This window comes from Salminus brasiliensis, chromosome 1 (genome assembly GCF_030463535.1).
Source record: "Salminus brasiliensis chromosome 1, fSalBra1.hap2, whole genome shotgun sequence".
Classification (NCBI taxonomy): Eukaryota; Metazoa; Chordata; class Actinopteri; order Characiformes; family Bryconidae; genus Salminus; species Salminus brasiliensis.
In genome coordinates, this window is record NC_132878.1 from 91,092,743 (window position 1) to 91,114,051 (window position 21,309).

The 21,309-nt window shown below is 41.6% G+C and overlaps 2 protein-coding genes across 3 annotated transcripts in view; both read left to right on the forward strand.

Annotated features, from left to right (window-relative positions):
• Nucleotides 1-15,838, forward strand: part of sv2a (synaptic vesicle glycoprotein 2A) — a 67,035-nt gene extending 51,197 nt beyond the window's left edge. Inside the window, exons 9-13 of the mRNA XM_072692382.1 lie at nt 1,218-1,382; nt 3,304-3,437; nt 5,494-5,697; nt 6,810-6,969; nt 10,004-15,838. Of these exons, the coding sequence (XP_072548483.1) occupies nt 1,218-1,382; nt 3,304-3,437; nt 5,494-5,697; nt 6,810-6,969; nt 10,004-10,187 (847 nt within the window). The 3' untranslated portion in view covers nt 10,188-15,838. The remainder of the gene's footprint in view (nt 1-1,217; nt 1,383-3,303; nt 3,438-5,493; nt 5,698-6,809; nt 6,970-10,003) is intronic.
• On the forward strand, nt 2,620-20,598 carry bola1 (bolA family member 1). Of its 2 annotated transcripts, none has more exons than XM_072692384.1 (2): nt 2,620-2,624; nt 19,621-20,598. In XM_072692384.1, exon 2 carries the CDS (start codon nt 19,654-19,656, stop codon nt 20,092-20,094), a length of 441 nt encoding a protein of 146 aa, XP_072548485.1. In that variant the 5' UTR covers nt 2,620-2,624; nt 19,621-19,653; the 3' UTR covers nt 20,095-20,598. The 2 variants fall into 2 exon arrangements, with proteins under 2 accessions (XP_072548485.1, XP_072548484.1); XM_072692383.1 differs by lacking the exon at nt 2,620-2,624 and adding an exon at nt 17,548-17,614 and having other exon boundaries at nt 19,623-20,598.
• Nucleotides 20,599-21,309: the final 711 nt, after the last annotated feature.

The following is a 21,309-nucleotide window of genomic DNA, read 5'->3' on the forward strand; positions in this document are numbered from 1 at the left end:
TATAAAGCATTGAGCTGTGGAGCAGTGGAACGAATGCAATTAAATCCTCACAGCAGTGCTCCTCCAAAATCTAGTAGAAAGCCTTCTTCCCTGGGCAGTAGAGACAGGAACTCCAACAAAATCAGGAGAAACTCTTTTTTGCATATCCTTGATGTCAAAAGATACAATGAATGAGCAGGTGTCCCTATACTTTTGCCCATATAGAGTAACAGATATTTTGACCAGGGGTGCTGAATCTTTTGCATGCCACTGTAAATACCCAGTATAAGCACACAGAATGAGAACATTTCAATCTTTAACCATAATAGGAGTGCTTGGGACTCGCTAGTTTTACAGAAAAAATATATATTGCTAACAAGAGGCAGTAGCCTGGGGGAAACGACTGCATACTCATGGTGAGCGAGGGGGGAAAGACACATCCAGTATGCAAATAGATCAGGGGTGGGCAACTTATTTCTTTGCTCAAACAGGGCCTGGCAGTTAACAGGTGAGTTGAATCAGGTGAGCTCGAGCAGAAAAAGCACTAAACTGTGCAGGAATACGGCCCTCCAGGACTGGAATTGCCCACCCCTGTCAGGAGCCAGTGAGAAGGTGTGAGTTTTACTCATCATGGTTGCACTGCCCAAACATAAAGTACACCCTAAAGGTCACCATATTTCACTGATACAGCTCAGTTCTCTCAGTCAGTCTGAATAACTTCATCTTAACTCAAAATACGCCTGAATGTTGATCTTACTCAAATGAGTGTGAATTTTTGAATGTGCTTAGTTTAATCAGCCTAAGTGATCCCACATTTGAGTTATTTGAGTTTAAATGAATTATTCCATGAGGAACAATAAGCTAATAGGTGGGAAATAGAAATGACAGAATTGGGGAGAAAACTTTGACATGTTGGATCAACATGATTTCTTCATTTCTGTAGGTCTGTTCTAATATAGGCGTTAAAAACATGAGCTCAGGCTCAGTTCACATCATACAAATGAGATCATGCTAATTAGTGTTTTTTTCATGCACTGCTAACTTTCAGCCTGGTTCGCTTTCCTTTTTCTTTTCCTTTTTCTGTGCTTTTTTTCTTTTTTTATATAACTCTGAGGATTAGCACTGGCTGTCCTGGCTCCAATGAATCTTTGCATCTCTATGAAAACGATACTGGAGTAATTACTGGATTATTAGTGTTTAATGAGCTGTCTCATGGCTCCCCGATCTCTCCCCTGTAGCTACTACGGCCTGACTGTGTGGTTCCCTGACATGATCAAGTACCTGCAGAAGCAGGAATACTCTTCACGCACCAAAGTCTTCATCAAGGAGAAAGTGGAACACGTGACCTTTAACTTCACCCTGGAGAACCAGATCCATCGCCAAGGAGAGTACTTCAACAACAAGTAAGCACTTCAAGTGTGTCGGGCCCCTGTGATGAACCACGTGGCCTGTTGTTTTTTTAGTGTTCTTGTTCTAAAGACACTGGCCCTCATTCACCAACCGGTCCTAAGAAGAAACTTCTTATGCAGTTTTCACAAAGATCCTGACATTCACCAGTGTTGTTCGGCCTACAAGGACACAATATTAATCTGACCAAGGGCCCTAGGTCAGCTATCTTTAGCCGATCCACCAACCGCACACCACACAGCTTGATTAAGGGCGTGTCGGTGTGTCTTTGCTACTGTAACGACGTGAAACGTGCGTCTTGCATGACTCGAAATGCATAAAAGGCATGTACTAAGTCTCTTAATTATTCATGGGTGTGTTCTTTGCGTGTAATGTGCCATAAACCAATCAGCATGTCACTCGCCATTCCCTTTAAGAGGCAGGTGCGGTCTGACTGGTGGATTGCTATCTTAATGGCACAAAATGGGGGTGTACGAGCATTGGGCTGCACACGCCTGTGTTGACAATTCACTGCCAAGATAGCAACGAACGCCTGACTCTTAACGTCTGCCTAGGCTGTTTTCAGTTAGTGGCTCACCTGTGTTTTCCGTTGCTGAGAAAGCAGCAATACGCCAGAAATTGACCTAAACACGCCTCTTTTCGAGACCACCACGCCCATCAGCGTGGTTGGTGTGGCGCAACAAATAACACCAGTACCTGCCACTGAGCTGCCACACCATGTGGGAGACTGGGGTTTGAGTCTGGGTGACTACACTGCGCTACACCAAAAAGAGTCCTTGGGCAAGACTCCTAACACTGCGTTGGTCCACCTCTGTAATACCAGTAACCTTGTAAGTCGCTCTGGATAAGAGCTTCAGCTAAATGACGTAAATGTAAACGTAAATCAGCATAGGTATATTCACAAGTTAAACGATGCAGATGGAAGGTGTAAAAATACAGGGTGGGCCATTTATATGGATACACCTAAATAAAATGGGAATGGTTGGTGATATTAACTTCCTGTTTGTGGCACATTAGTATATGGGAGGGGGAAAACTTTTCAAGATGGGTGGTGACCATGCTGGCCATTTTGAAGTCGGCCATTTTGGATCCAACTTTAGTTCTTTCAATGGGAAGAGGGTCATGTGACATCAAATTTTTTGAGAATTTCACAAGAAAAACAATGGTGTGCTTGGTTTTAACCGTAACTTTATTCTTATTTAAAAGTTTCTGACCACTTATAAAATGTGTTTAAAGTGCTGCCCATTGTGTTGGATTGTCAATGCAACCCTCTTCTCCCACTCTTCACACACTGATGGAAACACCGCAGAAGAAATACTAGCACAGGCTTCCAGTATCCCTAGCTTCAGGTGCTGCACATCTCGTATCTTCCATATACTAATGTGCCACAAACAGGAAGTTAATATCACCAACCATTCCCATTTTATTTAGGTGTATCCATATAAATGGCCCACCCTGCAGACTGTTGGTGGGGTGTAAGATAGCAATGAGCATTGCAATGTGTCTTAGACTTTCTGGAAGGACTTTTCTCAAAGGCAAATTGAAGATCATGTTTAGGAACATATTGGTATTGCTAAATGAGGTCCACTGTTCTGACCATTGAGAGCATTAACTGCTCCCATTACCATTAAGTGCCCATTCTCCAGATAATGGTCTCCAGTATTTACCTCACAGTTGCTGAATGTTCCCTAATGAACACAGCAGGTGTTAACACTTATTCTGTATAAAGACTGACTGTCTTCAGATAACTTGGCAGAACTGAGCAACACAGTGTTCGAATAATATTACCTATTATATTATAATATAATACTCTCTGCCCATTAGCCAGCTTTTTTACTTTATGAACTAGTAGCCATGTCATGTGACTAATATATGTTTTATTGAGCTGAGCTTTTTCCTTTCTCCTTTTTTCTAAAGGTTTTTGAACCTGAAGATGAAGTCTATGGTGTTCGAGGACTCTCTCTTTGAAGAGTGCTACTTTGAGGACATCACCTCCACCAACACCTTCTTCAAAAACTGCACCTTCATTGCCACCCTCTTCTACAACACAGGTGAGAACAGGATGGCTTTCTTGGCAGTCCTCCTGCCCTCCATCTGTTCTCAATGGCAGTGGTATTCTCAGCCTCAGACGCTCCGCCCACAGACAACAGAGCAGACATCCATGTACACATGCTTTCTTGCAGTGCTTGCAATGTTTGTCAACTACGGTTAAAGATGAGCGTGAGTCTGGACAGCATTTAGACCAGAAACAGACCAGAGGTTTTGTTCAGTGTTGATCAGCAGGGGCTCCCAAGTGGCCATCGCCAGTGATGCCACAGCCATCTGTGTCTGGGAGTCTCAGAGAGCAGCAGTTAGTGATCTCCTTCAAGCGTGTTAAGCTATCCAGTGACGTTGAGCTATCCAGTGACATTAGCGACAGTTAGAAAAGAGGCAGTTGGCTGGCTTCACAGCGAGATATAGGCATGGTGTCTTTCATAATTGATAATTAGCTGTCTGCATATTAGTCAAATGGCCCCTTTCTGTTAAAGTAGGTGTCTTTTAGTGATATTTAAGCAGTATTATGCGAGAATTGGCATTTCTTGCTCCCTCTACAGTCGGGAAGTGGAATTTGGATTTGAGACACACCTAAAGGACACACTTGACTCATGCATTTCTGGACAACCTGAGAGATACAGAACCATCACTGACAGTGTAAGAAGCATGTGGGCTGAGGCGATAGAGTAATATTACATTACATTAGATCATTTATAATATTCAGTTATTGTGTTTTATTGCATTAAACAGTTTATGTTATCTTATTCCATTATTGGGTTTTATTACAGTTGATTATTTATAATATTAAATATTTGGGTTTTCTTACATTAGATCATTTACAATACCTTATTCCAATATTGTGTTTTATTACATTATATCATTTATAATATTCTTTTATTGGGTTTATTACATTGAATCATTTTCAATATCTTTTTCCATTATTGGGTTTTATTACATTAGATTATTCATAATATATTGAATTATTGGGTTTTATTACAGTATATTTTTTATAATATTTAATTATTGGGTTTTATTACATTAGATCATTTATAATACCTTTTTCCATTATTGGGTTATTTTCAGGTTGATCATTTGTACTACCTAATTGCATTATTGGGAGTTTATTATATTTCTAGGTTGATTATGTCTAATACTATTTTACATTATTGAGGTTTTATTACTTTATTACTCTTAGATTAATCATTTGTAATTTCTTATTACATTATTTATTACATTTTCTGGTGGATCATTGGTGATATCCCATTACATTATTGGGTTCAAAAATCCAAAAGTCATTTCTGGGATTATTACATCATTGGAAATTGATGAAATGCTATAAGGTCTGTTGGGCACTCCTATACCTCCAGCCACAGCTGGCTATGGCATCGCCTGGGATTAAACTTGCAACCTTCCAGTGATTGCAAAGACAATTATTTAAATATTTTTAAAGGCAGAAACACTAGAAAAGACCGACTGGGGCTGTGTACTGAGGTGACAGTGCTTATTGAATGTAGCTTTGCATTAGAGGGCAGGACTGGCATAGTCAATTGTGTAAGGCAGATAGAAGCTGAGCCCAGTCTCTCTCATCCATAATCCTTAAATAGAGGACTGTCGACTGATGCATTTGCCATCAGTCAAAATGACCTCATTCAGCGGACATATGAAATACACTGAAACGGTTTCAGGTATCCTAGCAACAAAGGCCACAATTCTGATTCTTAAGGCATGAGCAAAATCTGTTGCCTCTGCGTCAATCTAAACAGCCTTCAAGGGCCCTTTTAGATAGATACTTTGGACTAGTATACTCTCATATGTTTCTTGGCCTCTTGCCTTAAACTCTATTCTGAAGCAGCAAAAGCTGGTGGACTTTATTCTCTGTTTCTAACAGCAGTAAATGAAGCTTCTCTCACTGAGATGCTTTTGTATTACATGCTATTCAAGTGCAAATATGCATTTTTACAGTCTGCATTGAACTGAATTCACATCTGCTCCAGGTGCACACAGGCAGACATTAAGTGTCCGGCATTTCTGTTTGGTGTTGGTTTAATTAGCTGCGTTTCTTCCTCTTTTCAGATCTGTTTAAGTACAGGCTGATCAACAGTCGCCTCATCAACAGCACCTTCCTGCATAACAAAGAGGGCTGCTTGCTGGACTTCAGTGACGAGAACAACGCCTACATGATCTACTTTGTCAGTTTTCTGGGCACACTGGCAGTCCTGCCTGGGAACATCGTGTCTGCTCTGCTCATGGACAAGATTGGACGCCTGAGGATGCTGGGTAAGAAAGCTCTGTGACTGGTCAGCCATGAATGCAACAGATCAGTGATGGAAATTTGACATAGTGGGTTTGTAGGAAAACCCCCTACAGTCAGTGACTGTAATCCGTGCTTTAAGCCATCCCACAAGAAGGACATGCTTTACACATGCATTTCTGGACAAGCTAAGAGATACAGAACCAGGACTGGAAGTGAGAGAAGCATGTGGACTGAGGTGGTAGAGTACTACTATAGGATTGTACACTAATATGACTCGAGTTACACAGCATTGCACAGTTCTTACAAGCATTTCCTACCTGCTTCACCAAGGTGGCAACAAGAGAAGCACTGTTCTCTCTCATTTTGATGTCAGTGGAGCATAAACATGATTTTAAAGCTGTTATATCAAATGTAAAAATTCATACACAAGAAACAGTCAGAATAAATTGTTATTCTTCATAAATCTTTATATTTCTTTCCTAAGAACAATGAATGTAAATTTAACTAAATAATGAAATATTAGATATAATATTAGGGTCTTGTGTAGATTATAATGAGCTGTAAAATACAGCTGGTAAGGCTTTGCTACAAGCAGCTACATAAGAACTACATAAGAACACATTAAGATTGCATTAAAAGACTATGTGAGAACTTCTTAATTTTACAGTGAAATGCATTTAAGATTTTTTATACATCTATTTTTCTCTATAGTTTTTAAGATCTGTTTAATTTTTAAGATTAGTTTTGTCTTAACAAAAATCTTGTTACAGTTACTACTTAATTATTGTCCTCGCCATGCCCATGCGACTCTACTGCCCAAAATGCTGTCAGTCTGACTGGTCGTGTCTGCCTGTCATCATTGGAGCCAGCGTATGAGCTAATATATAGCTTATGAGTAACGGAAGGTTATAACCACTTGTTCCTATATTTTAGACTTTGACATTGCTTTGAATACAGAAGTATTTAGACCCACAACACTGGACCCTTCCTTTCGACATTTGTGTGTTTTGCCTACTGTATATGCTTACCTGAGCTCATAAGGACATGGAAATGGGTGCAAAGCACTAATGGGACCTAGTCGTGTGGTCATGTCCTGCAGTCACTGTTTTTTACACTCCTGTTTTCTCCCCTGCAGCCGGTTCCAGTGTGATCTCCTGTGTCAGCTGTTTCTTCCTGTCGTTTGGGAACAGTGAGTCGGCCATGATTGCCCTCCTCTGTCTCTTTGGAGGCATCAGCATTGCGTCGTGGAACGCCTTGGACGTACTGACGGTAGAACTGTACCCGTCTGATAAGAGGTACTCCAGATTGCTCCCTATTAAAACACAAATCTAACCTAAACATTGTTTAAGGTTAAAAATAATTAACCTTAATAATGTGATAAAAGTAAAGAGCATGTGAAGCGTTTTCACTGCTTTTAAGTGCAATAGCTGCACAACCACTGCAGTGCCACCTCCTCTCTGCAGCTCAGGCGCATCATCATCATCATGAATATCTGAAAAAAACCTCTCTTTCAAAATGTCTGAAATCCCAGCTGGCTTGGCACTGAGTACTACGCATTATTTGTGGGAAGATGTGCAGTAACCATGGTGCTTGCCACAGGGTTTTTTACCTTCTGTGCCACACAGCACCCCCATGTGGTCAAGTCTTCAGCATAGTTGGGTCAGGCTGTATTTATTTAGTAATATGTGATTCAGGAAGAGGTGATTTGCACAGACTGAGGCTGCACAGGGTTTCTGTTCATGCTATATGTAGTCAGCGAAGACGTGTTTCAATGCCCTGGAGCTGCACCATGTTAACCTGCATGTCTACATCAGCATACCTGCCTCAGTCCACACGGAGCTGTGGGGAAACTTCACCGATCTTTCAAAATGTGTGTATGAATCAGAGGTCAGTGGACAACATCAGTTCAGTTTTGATCTGGTTGGGATGTACACACAGCTTGCCAAGTCAGATAAAGTAAGTTTTAAGTGTCAGCTTGATAATGGTAAAATAGTTGTAAATCTAAATAAAATAAAGGGACTATTTGGCCTATAACACTCTGCATTTATGTTTCCACCATTAACTGTTTATTCTTTTAATCAAATCTAATAAAATCAGGTTTATTGTCACTTCATATAAACATATAAACACAGGTGTAAAGGTGAGTGAAAATCTTAGGTGCATCGTCCCTCACTGTAGTAAAAACGCAAGTATATTAAAAATGCTGAATATATACACATTAACTTACACTATACACACACTATACATACACTATACATACACTGTACATACACTATACACACACTTTACATACACTGTACGCACTATACATATACACACACTATACATACACTATAAAAACACTATACATATACACACACCATACATAACCTATACATACACTATAAACTCACTATACATATACACACACTATACATACCCTATACATACACTATAAACACACTATACATATACACACACACTATACATATACACACACACTATACATATACTATAAACACACTATACATATACACAAACTATACATACCCTATACATACACTATAAACACACTATACATATACTATAAACACACTGTACATATACACACACTATACATATACACACACACTATACATATACACACACACTATACATATACTATAAACACACTATACATATACACAAACTATACATACCCTATACATACACTATAAACACACTATACATATACTATAAACACACTGTACATATACACACACTATACATATACTCAAACACTATACATATACTATAAACACACTATACATATACACACACTATACATACCCTATACATACACTATAAACACACTATACATATACTATAAACACACTGTACATATACACACACTATACATATACTCAAACACTATACATATACTATAAACACACTATACATATACACACACTATACATACCCTATACATACACTATAAGCACACTATACATATACACACACACTATACATACCCTATACATACAACTTAAACACACTATACATATACACACACTGTGCATACACTATACATACAGTATACACACACTATACATACCATATACAGTGTATCACAAAAGTGAGTACACCCCTCACATTTCTGCAGAAACACTGCAGAACATAGAACATCTTTGGGGCATCCTCAAGTGGAAGGTGGAGGAGCGCAAAGTCTCGAATATCCGCCAGCTCCGTGATGTTGTCATGGAGGAGTGGAAAAGCATTCCAGTGGCAACCTGTGAAGCTCTGGTAAACTCCATGCCCAGGAGAGTTAAGGCAGTTCTGGAAAATAATGGTGGCCACACAAAATATTGACACTTCTGGAACTTTCACTAAGGGGTGTACTCACTTTCGTTGCCGGTGGTTTAGACATTATTGGCTGTGTATTGAGTTATTTTGAGGGAAGAATAAATTTACACTGTTATATAAGCTGCACACAGACCACTTTTCATTGTGTCAAAGTGTCATTTTGTCAGTGTTGTCCCATGAAAAGATATACTTAAATATCTGCAGAAATGTGAGGGGTGTACTCACTTTTGTAATGCACTGTATACCCTATACACACACTATATACACACTATACTTATACAGACTATATAGACTATACATTGGTGCTCTCACTCTGGCCCTTCATTGCCACTGCACAGTGCGTCCCCTCCAGTCAGAACCTCATACTGTGAAGCACGGTGGAGGTAGAGTGATGGTTTGGGGATGCTTTGCTGCATCAAGACCTTTATCAGACAATGTCAGGAGATCTGTCAATGAGCTGAAGCGCAGTTGTCTCATACAACAAGATGATGATCCAAACCCACAACCAAGTCTACCTCACAATCGTTAAAGATACAAAAGATCAGCTTTTAGAATGGTCTTGACAAACTGCTGACCTAAACCCCATTAAAATGTTGTGGTGGGGCCTGGAACACATAATTCCTGATCCAAGGCATTCGAATGTTACTGAGCTGAAGTAGTTCTGTGAGGCGAAGTGGGACACTAATTAACAAGTACAGAAAGCGTTTTGGTTGCAGGGTTTGCTGCTATGGAGAGGTGTAATCAGCTCGTGAAAGCTAGGAGGCAATCACTTTTTCACACAAGGGGGTTGGGTGTTGAATATCTTGTCTCACCATTGGGTTTTGGGTGAAGATGTAAAGCCACTCAACATTTAATTAGCACTATACATTAGCCTCATAGCTCCAGTGCAAGCAAGCAAATTTGAGGCACAGGTCTTGGCTGATGGACTGCATTTTGGTTAAGGGGGGGAATTACAGTGTAAAGTTTAATCACCTGCCTGACTTATTACCTCATTCTCTCTCTCCGCAGAACCACGGCCTTCGGCTTTCTGAACGCCCTGTGTAAGCTAGCTGCTGTGCTGGGAATCAGCATCTTCCAGTCCTTCGTGGGCATCACCAAAGCGGTGCCCATTCTCTTCGCCTCGGGGGCGCTGGCGGCCGGCAGCTTCCTGGCGCTGAAGCTTCCGGAGACACGGGGGCAGGTGCTTCAATAGTGCAGCCTCCCTGCCAGCAGGTGGCGACGTTGAATAGGAAGTGTTTCCCAAAACCCCATTGAGTGAGCCACGCTGCGAGCAGCGGAGAATACCACACAAAAATCTACCATTTTTTTATCCTCTCATTACAGGAGATCAGTTCTAGATGTTGTTCCATAGCCCTTTCCTTCTCTGTGTCGAACTTTTACTGAGCGATTTCCGTCGTTTTCCGGCAGCAAACAGCGACAGTTCTTAGCAAACACAGGTCAGATTGTAGTACCGGTCATTTTCCCCTTTGAGGTCATGAAGTCGGGAGATTAATCTCGCCGCAGAAAAGCCATCCATTGTTCAAACCAGTCTTGTGCAAGTTCCTCTCGTCAGATACAGTAGGGTTCAAATTCACACTTACTTTTATTTGTCTGTACCGTCGAGTGGCACGGTTTTAAGGATGTCGGGTTCGAATCCTGGGCTACACTCCGAGGTCTGATCCCGTCCTTATCTGTTAGCATCCATACAGGGAAAACAAAGGCTGTGTGTGTGTGTATTTGTCAAAATGTGCGTATGTGTGTGTGTTGAACAACTGCCATTTTTGACACATTCCAAGGTTTATTTGTAGTTTCTACGTGAGAACCGGCCTGTGATGAGTTTGACTTCTCCCTTTAATCTTAGTCCAAGCCATTCTGTCGTAGGAAATCATGGGTGAGAGTGATGGGTGTTGTCGTTGGGGTTGTATTTTTTTCTGCACGGACAGTGTTTCGAGTGTTCTTTGCTCTAGTGTGGTGCTGGTGCTGGTTGTTGTTGTTATTTTCCGCTCACGGTATCCTAAAGAAACCGACGTGAACTTGTGGATAGCTGCGCGCGACGGAGCTCGTCCCCCGCCAACACTCTTCACTTTCAGATCACGCCCGTTTGTTTTCGAGGTCGGGAGGTCATGGTAGAGTCGGATCGTAATATCATGAGCGCACTGTAACCCAGGTTTTAGGAGAGGAACCGGGAAGGAACCCAAGACGTAGAGAGTCGTCGTACGCCGCGAGAGAAAGAGAGTGAAGTAGCTTTATTGAAAGTGTTGTAATGAGAACATGGTTTACGATAGTATACACGAGTGCTGCCTATCCCCATACTCTGCCCACCTGTGGTTTCTGAGATGATGTAAAATATGTCACATATTAAGATGTTGGCCCCTTCGGAAAATAAATGAATGGGGATACATGGTTATATGTTGGCGATATATTCCAAAATATAAATAGAATATATTGTAGTATATTTTCAGTAGATGACTTTTTTGTATGGGCATGCATGTCCCATTCCAAACCGACCATGATGAGATGACGAAAGCCCTTATTATCATTACTTACTGTATATCCACGTATGTGTTTCATAACAGGTCCCTCAATCCATCCTCGTGTTTTCTTTGAATGTGCACAGCATCTCGTCGATATTTACTCACGAGGGCCGTGCGGAAAAAGCAGTGATGAAAAACTCACATTCGAAAACTTGAGAGGGGCAAAAAAAAAAAAAGCAAATCAAGCACAAGACGGTTTGATGAGACTATCAAAAAACCAATAGGTTTTATTTTGAAAAATGATGTAAATTATGTACTGAATATAAATATACAGTTGGGTCTGTCTGTTTAAACACTGTAGCTAATGTTAAATATATAAATATATAGGGCAAAACTCTGAATAGATGAAATTATCTCTCCGTTTCAGATGTTGAAATCTAGTACCATAATGTCTTAGATAGGTTCTACTTGATGTCTGTATATATATATATATATATATATATATATATATATATATATATATATATATATATTGGTTTAAGGTACTTTTATTTTGAACAAAAGCAAATATTCAGAGACCTGACGGAAACGAGTCAAACACAAATGCAATCCATGCGCGATGTGTTTCGTCCATACGTTCTTTTCCGTTCTTACAATGACAAAGAAAGAGGTACCCGTAGATATGTATGTATGTATGTGTGTGTGTGTGTGTGTGTGTGTGTGTGTGCTTGCATGTGAAACGTTGAGGTGTTCCACAGAATATTTGTATGTATTTATTTCTATGGTTGCGAGAGTTTGATTTTATAGTCTTTTTTACTTTGGATGTCTGTAGAAAACAGGTTGTGCCACATGCAGGGTAAAACTTCTTGCTGTATTGTTGTTTGACGTGACGTTCTCATCACTACTACAGTCGAAAATCTGAACGAGAGTCTGGTTCATGTACAAAAAAAACAATAAAACAGAGAAAAAATGCTGGACGTTAAAATGACCCTAGAAATTTGATGGCAGTATGAACTGAATTGAAATTGGGGGCGTAGAAGAAAGCCAGCACAAAAACAAAGAGCTGAAGAACTGAATTTTGCCCAAATGGCGTTTTATGTTACTTTTTTTTTTGTTTGTTTGTTTCTTTTGGTAGTTTGGTCTGGTGGTTTATGTTTACTTCGACATAGATGGAACTTGATCATTCGGTCCATACAATTCCTCTTATCTAACGTACTACTGATGACTGCCTTCTGTTAACTGTCAGATACGTCTAGCAAAAAAAATCTTAATAAATAAGATAATAATAATAATAATAATCAAGCCAACCAGATTTCCAGTCTCAGATGCTTCTCTTTGCAGATAGTGCTAATCACAGCGAAAATGCAGAGGTGTCACTCCTTTTTACTGCCATTTTGTAGGATAGCAGCCATATTCTGGACGTACTCGGGTGAAAAATAGACACTGCAGTAAGTTGGTCCTCGAGTTTAATTAGCTTACACTGCAAAACATGAAACAAGAAAAAGTAAAAACATCGTCAGTCTGGTTATGAGATTACGGAACTTCTTTCTAGATGTTTTTACTTAATTTAAGACATTGTATCTTGATGTTTTTTGGCTCGTTGTAGGAAAAAAAAATGCTGTTCCTGTTTTACAATTGTCTGCTAGTAGAGCACTGATTTTAAAAGGTCTTAGCATGTGTTAAATAATCTTAGAATATTCCTACAACAATCCCACGATAAGAAATAGGCTCCAAGTGGCGCAGCTGTCTAAGCGTCTACAGGGATGCCACAGCCATCCGTAAGTCCAAGAGAGCACAACTGGCCTCACTCTCTCTGGGTGGATATGAAGGCCCTTCATTTGCCCTCTATCTCTCAGACAATGTTGGCAAGTTAAAAACAACTAGATTTCAGGTGATTTTACTTTTCAAGATGAAATGTTTTGCAGTGTAGAAACACTACGATTTGTTACCAAAGTAGTTCCGCGATCGATTTTAAGCACAATCTGACTTTTCAATCAGCCGCAGCCTAATCTCAGTGTCCTACAGTCAGGTCTGTTGGGCTTCACTGTGCTCTAGCAAAAACCATGCCTTCAGCAAATCAGGCTTTAAGGGATCCCAGTACAAATCGCCCTAAGACCTGCCTCCACTTCTTCACCATCAGTGACAATCTTTTTATGTGGGCTGTGGACGGTCGGTGGAGGTCACTGCCACTACTTCAGCTCAAACTTGCTAAAAGCAGCAAAGCAGCTAGTAGGATATGAGAAGGACTGAGCAGTGTCCAGAGTGCAGTGATAACACAGGCAAAAAAACGAGAGCGCCGTCGCTCGTGTGGGACCCGAACTGTAGACGCACAATATTTTACTCAGTTACAATTGAAACAGAGCAACACCTGCGTTTCAGAAGCTGCTGGAGTTCCTAAAAGGACCTTCAAACAAGGAAATCCTTCAACTTTCCAGTGCTCATGATGATGGCAGAGTGTCAAAGTGTGTAGAGCTGTCACTGCCGATCAGGGTCGAGTAATCTCACAGTTATTTTGATGCTAATTGTGATACATTCATCCTTAATCGACTACAAAGTTTGGACGGAATTCTTCACGGTGGTACAAACCAAAAAAGGCCGGGTTTAGCCTGATGCTTTTCGGATGTAGGAGATCACATCATCCAGCATGATTAAAAGTTACATTATGGTCATGTGGGAAAATTAGTGCATTAAAATACAGTTTACTGCTGTTTCAGTGACATTTATGGCATTTAGCTGACGCTCTTATTCAAAGTGTAAAACTCGTATTACAGAGGGGGGCCACAGCATAGTCACCCAGACCTACCACTTGGTGTGGTAGCTCCACACCAACCACCATAAGCTTTAGGAGGCACAGTTTTTAGTAGGATTGGGCAGTTATTGGGCACAAGCCTACTATATATATATATATATATATATATATATATATATAAGCTATGTGGGGAACAAATGCATGGAAATGGGTATGTCTGTCAGGCTCTGCTGCTTGCTCTAGGGGTCAATACAAGAATTGTACATGTGTGTTTATTTGCGGGTAGCAGTATTTCAATGAATCGCATTTGGAGTAATTTTAATGGTCATTTTTAAATGATACAGCAGTGCTTAATGCACTCCCAATGTACCCCAATTAATTGAGAATGTAAATTTCAATCTGTTCATTTTTGTACCTGAGTGACAGCCCTACTGTATGTGTGCATGTAAAAGTTGAAGGACTTTACGTTTGCAGAGTTCCCTTTAGGCACTTTTAGCAGCTCAGTAGTTTTATTCACTAGTTTTTATTCATCAGAGAATCAGGATCAAGTGCAAGATCACCTTGAGCTCACGAAAGCACACCCCACCGCATTCCCCGAAGGCCCCCGTTCTTCAGCAGGCTATCACTGCCAAGTGAATTTTTGCCGATATCCGTTCCCATCCGCGGTTGTACAGCATGTCCTTTTTTCTTAAGCGTCGCATCTCCTCCGTGTTGTCTTTGGTCCGTCCATTGAACTACAGACAAGGATGTCAATATCGCTGTCGTACGCTGTGAACATGCTGAGCTACAGTAAACGATCTCAGTGAGGCTATGACTTATTTGTAGGTAGACAAAAAAAGCAGTCCTGGAATTTGTGAACTTCGCCTGTTTGGATTGTTACTGGGTGTTTACTGATTGGTTTTGTTTTTTGTTTGTTTGTTTGTTTTGTATTTCAATGATTAGCAGTCAACTGTGTGCGCAAAAAGAAATCAAAGCAATAAGTGACTGACAGGTTTCTTTGCTCCGCCCCTTCCAGACCCCCCCACCCCCATTTCTATTGGGAAAAGAAAGCACACTGAAAATAAAGAGGCCACATGCAATGAGATGTGTAGTGATTAAAAGAAAATGATATATATATATTATATATTATATTATATATATATATATATGTAGAAACATCTGAAAGGCCAATGTCAATGATTCTACAAATATCCCATAGGTCTTTTGATGCTTTTGTCAATTACAATGTATCGCCATAATTTCAATGTGACAGAGTTTATCACCTTATCATTGTACTGTGCTGTAGAGATTGTAGTTGTTTGTATGTAAAAGTATAAATATGTGGAACAATAAAAAAAAAGTGAAAAAGACAAAAACTGTTGAACACAAGAACTAGAGTACTATCGTATGTTGTTCATTTTTGTGATCTGTTTCTTTTTTGTACATGAGAATGACAATGGCGTAACGACGTTGACATTATCATTGAACATGGAGACTATTTCAATGTTACACCAAAATGGTTCTGTATTAAAGGTTCGTGAGAGACTTCTCATTTTCCCAGTCATGCTGGGACCTGCGCTGCACCTGTGCAGTGAACCGATCCTGTTCTCCAGCGAATGAAAACCTACATATGGATAATAAACAAATGTCATGAAGATCAAACCTCTGGCTTCGTAGTTATTGACATGATAAAAAAAAGATTCCCAGTAGGCCTGATAACTGGAACGAGAAACACTCAGATAGTTTTTTTAAATCCACCCATTGTGCTTTTTTCACGACCTACCACCATCTACCCAGCCATGTCACTCCACTGCTGTGTTCTCTCTTCACTGGCTTCCTGTAGCTGCTGCCGCATCAGATTCAAACCCCTGACTCTGGCCTACAAAGCCCAGAACGGACCAGCCAGCCCCTCTGTGCTTGATGGTGATGGTCAAAAGCTGATCCGCACCAAGAGCCCTTCCAGCTTCAAGTACGGCTCGGCTTGACCCGCCATCCTTTAAGATCCACGGAAGACGAGCGTCCAGACTTTTTACTGTCCTGCACTGAAGTGGTGGAATGAACTTCCCCTGGGTGTCCAAACAGCAGAGTCCAACGCTCGCTGTCTTCAAACGCAGACTGAAGACCCTCCTCTTCTGAGAGGACTTGGGTGAATAGCAGAGTACTATGGTCACCTTACTGGCTTGTGTTTAGTCGAGTCTAAGATTAGAGGATCTTTGAATTATTAGTCTATTTAAACTAGCTGAGGTTTTCTTGGAGCGTCTGCTAAATGCCTTAAATGTAAATGTACCCCATCATCCTCTCCTAGCTGGAAGCAGAAGCTTCCCGGAAGTCTTGCCCCCCTTCTACAGCCGTACAGTCTCTCCTCGCACAGCAACATTTGCAAATTACGACATTCCCGTCTCTGAACCCTAGTCTGACTAGTCTGCTACCATACACCAACCGCTACAACCGTATGTTGGAATATCCCCAACCACAGTTGATGTACAGTGAATTTGATATTCTGTATAACTAAAATAATGAGTTGTTGAGTTGGGGAGGATGAGGTGTGATGGTGAGCAATGCTCCTCCAAACTGTTAGACCCCTGCTCCAGGAATGTGTGTGTATGTACGTGTTCACTGCACAGATAAGAGGTCAAACTCCATCTGTGTCCAACACTAATGGTCAATATGGTTGCTTTGTCTTCTTCCCTGGACGGTAGAGACAGTTACTCCAGCACAATCAGGATCAACTCTCTTTAATACCCTTGAAGAAACAATGAATAAGCAGGCGTCCCAATACTTTTGTCCAGCTAGAGCTAGAATGTGTATATATATGTAGTTCATGTCCATGCAGTTAAACAATGAGTTGTTGAGTTCCTGACCTCACTAACGCACTTGTCTCTGAATGTGATCAAATCCTCACAGCAGTTCTCCTCCAAACTCCAGCAGAAAGCCTTGTGGTGGCTCAACTATTAAACCCACAGGGTTGTGGGTTCGATTCCCGGGCTCGGCAAGCTGCCACTGTTAGACCTCTGCTCCAGGAATGTGTGTGTATGTACGTGTTCACTGCACAGATAAGAGGTCAAACTCCATCTGTGTCCAACACTAATGGTCAATATGGTTGCTTTGTCTTCTTCCCTGGACAGTAGAGACAGTTACTCCAGCACAATCAGGATCAACTCTTTTTAATACCCTTGAAGAAACAATGAATAAGCAGGTGTCCCAATACTTTTGTCCAGCTAGAGCTAGAATGTGTATATATATATATATATATATGTAGGTCATGTCCATGCAGTTATTTACCCTTGAAGTCCAGCTTTGTGAAGAGGTGCCCACTCTGAGAGCATCTCGATCCCCTCCTTCGCCAACAGGTGGCAGTGCTGTGCTCAGCTCAGCTCAGCTCAGCTCAGCGCAGCGCAGCTCTACAGCGAGGAAGAGCCGAGGCTCGTTTAAAGTGAGGTGAGATAATGGAGTAAAACAGGCTGGTGGAGCTTTTAGCCGGTTTACTGAGGCATTGAGGAGTGTGGTTTATCTAGTAGATCACTGTTAACTCGCAGCTGTTGGGGTAAAGCAGACAGGAAGGCAGGCAGGCATGTAGCTAGCTAGCTAGCATGGAAGCTAGCCGACCCCTAGCTAAACATGTTGTGGTTGACTGGGATGATCAGCCTGAGTGTGCTGGTCTACCAGTATGACCAAGCTGGTTGACTGGGATGATCAGCCTGAGTGTGTGGGTCTACCAGTATGACCAAGCTGGTTGACTGGGATGATCAGCCTGAGTGTGTGGGTCTACCAGTATGACCAAGCTGGTTGACTGGGATGATCAGCCTGAGTGTGTGGGTCTACCAGTATGACCAAGCTGGTTGACTGGGATGATCAGCCTGAGTGTGCTGGTCTACCAGTATGACCAAGCTGGTTGACTGGGATGATCAGCCTGAGTGTGTGGGTCTACCAGTATGACCAAGCTGGTCGACTGGGATGATCAGCCTGAGTGTGCTGGTCTACCAGTATGACCAAGCTGGTTGACTGGGATGATCAGCCTGAGTGTGCTTGGTCTACCAGTATGACCAAGCTGGTCGACTGGGATGATCAGCCTGAGTGTGTGGGTCTACCAGTATGACCAAGCTGGTCGACTGGGATGATCAGCCTGAGTGTGCTGGTCTACCAGTATGACCAAGCTGGTTGACTGGGATGATCAGCCTGAGTGTGCTTGGTCTACCAGTATGACCAAGCTGGTCGACTGGGATGATCAGCCTGAGTGTGTGGGTCTACCAGTATGACCAAGCTGGTCGACTGGGATGATCAGCCTGAGTGTGTGGGTCTACCAGTATGACCAAGCTGGTTGACTGGGATGATCAGCCTGTGTGTGCTTGGTCTACCAGTATGACCAAGCTGGTCGACTGGGATGATCAGCCTGAGTGTGTGGGTCTACCAGTATGACCAAGCTGGTCGACTGGGATGATCAGCCTGAGTGTGTGGGTCTACCAGTATGACCAAGCTGGTTGACTGGGATGATCAGCCTGAGTGTGCTGATCTACCAGTATGACCAAGCTGGTTGACTGGGATGATCAGCCTGAGTGTGCTTGGTCTACCAGTATGACCAAGCTGGTTGACTGGGATGATCAGCCTGAGTGTGTGGGTCTACCAGTATGACCAAGCTGGTTGACTGGGATGATCAGCCTGAGTGTGTGGGTCTACCAGTATGACCAAGCTGGTTGACTGGGATGATCAGCCTGAGTGTGCGGGTCTACCAGTATGAACAGCTGACTTTCTAAACTGGTCAATGGGCTTTGCTAAACCTTGTTGACCAGCACAACCAGCCTGGCCAAACGGATCGACAACCTGTACTAAACCAATCACCAAGCTTGTTGACTGGGATGATCAGCCTAAGTGTGCTGATCTACCAGTATGACCAACTTAACCAAACTGATCAACAACCTATACTAAACCAATCAACCAGTATGACCAAGCTTGTTGACGGGCATGATCAGCCTGAGCATGCTGGTCTACCAGTATGACCAGCTTGACCAAACTGATCAACAAGCTTTACTAAACTATTTGACCAGTATGACCATCATGATCATGCTTACACATGGTTACACTTATGAAAATAAACTGCAAAAACAGCCAAATCTGATCTGAGCAAAAGGTCAGATTAATCAGATTGATTCAATCACATTGATTAATCAGGCCTGTAATGTGAACCAGTAGACCAGTACTGTTCTGTAGGACACCCAGTATAGTTTTATCGACCTTCTTTAAATATTACAGTAGGGTACATATCTGAATGGTAGCGTCGAGCACTAGATTTATCTGAAGGGGCTCCCGTGCTCACAATGCTGTTTTGCTGTGCTGAGCTCCAGCACTCACATGAATTAATGACCATTAAAAAGCACCTGTTTATGTTCTTGGTAAAAGCCCTTTCGTTCTTTGTGAACATGAATCAAGACTGTTGTATTTATCTCCACAGGCCTGTCCGCCCTCTCACTCCTGACCTTCTGATGTTGTCCAGCATCCGTTCCTCCTCTCTCACGCTTGCCTTATCTAGACAGTTGTCTCGTTTTCGGCCGAGCATGGAGCCCGGCGCTAATCGCCCCGTGGAGACAGCCATTCGGACCAAGCTCACGCAGGCTCTCCAGCCGGAGCACTTGGAGGTGCTGAACGAGAGCCACATGCACGCCGTCCCACGGGGCTCCGAGTCACACTTCCGGGTTCTGGTGATCAGCCCTCGCTTTGAGGGCCTTTCTCTGCTGCAGCGGCACCGTCTGGTCAACGAGGCTCTGCGCGAGGAGCTGAGTTCTTGCGTCCATGCCCTCGCCATCCAGGCCAAGACGCCTCAGCAGTGGAGCAGCGACCCCAGCCTGGCCAAGAGCCCACCCTGCCTCGGGGGCTCCAAACATGACAACACCATGGCAGAGAAGCTGAAGGCTGGACAGAACTGATCTCAGGGACGTTTCCTCTGTGGAGAATTCAGTTCCTCTTCATCTGTCTGAGGACCTGAATGTAGATTAGACCTTCATAGTTATAGTAACTACATAACATCTGTATTGCTGCTGTCAGTGTAAAAAGATTTTATTAGAAGTCATCTTGGAGCGTTTCTATTGGTCCGTTCATCATAAAACTTCAAAAAAGATTCAATATGAAGAACAACTGCCAGATTTAAAATATGTCAAAAAGGTTTTTGGGTGACAGTGACGAGATATTATTTTCATTAGTTAAACCTTAATATTAATGACTGAATAATACTTGGCATCAATGCAAACAGTTTGAGCTTAAAACAAATAATAACATGGATTTAAACCCTGTCACGTTTCTTTTAGGCTTGAATGGGGTGGACAAAATCCATATTACAGTTATATTGGCTTCATAATACAGTTATGAGACACTTGCAATGTATAATATAACTCCCTGCTCCAACAAAACAATTAAAGGGCCCATATCCAGTATTTTTCTTGTATTATTTATTTATTTATTTATTTATTTATTTATAAACCCTGAGGTCCACTTTTGATGTTTATGTGGGGCTCTGCACCAAAAACAGTTATTATTAAGTACTTGGTATTGGTATTCAATTAGTTTAACCTTTTTTATCCCTTTTAAGTAAACAGACGTTTGTATTACTGTCTGTCTTTTTTTTTTTTTACTCTTTATAATCATAATTTTTTCTCTATGCTTTATTTTATTGTTTTGAACTGCACAAAATTTCTCTGCAGTTTCGTTCTCTCTGCAGTTTGTCTGCTGTCCACACAGTCTTGGCGGGCAAATAACATTACATGAAATAACATTTATTTTACCCTGAGGTCCACTTTTCCAACCTCTCTTTATCCCTTGTATGTAAACAGACTTTTTTGTTAGCGTCTGTTTACTGGCTTTTTTTTCCTCCTTTTTTATTGTTTTAACAATCACTATTATTTATATACTATATATATACTTATGCTGATAAATTATACTTTGCCGTTCCAAACCTTGTGCACCCCCAAGTGGCTGATTTATTTTTTCTCTTTTACATAGCAGCAGGGCAGCGCCCCATTGAATTCTCTGATTGGCTGCTTTCTGCCCTTACTGTGCCTCACTAAGCCCCACCTCCGCATGCTTGTTATCACCCCTCCTAATGAATTGACTGATCTATGTAAATGATCTCTGTTCTGATTGGATAC

Bases quoted from the DNA above. Each gene is read 5' to 3' on its own strand.
- bola1 (XM_072692384.1), top strand. From the start codon at position 19,654: ATGTTGTCCAGCATCCGTTCCTCCTCTCTCACGCTTGCCTTATCTAGA.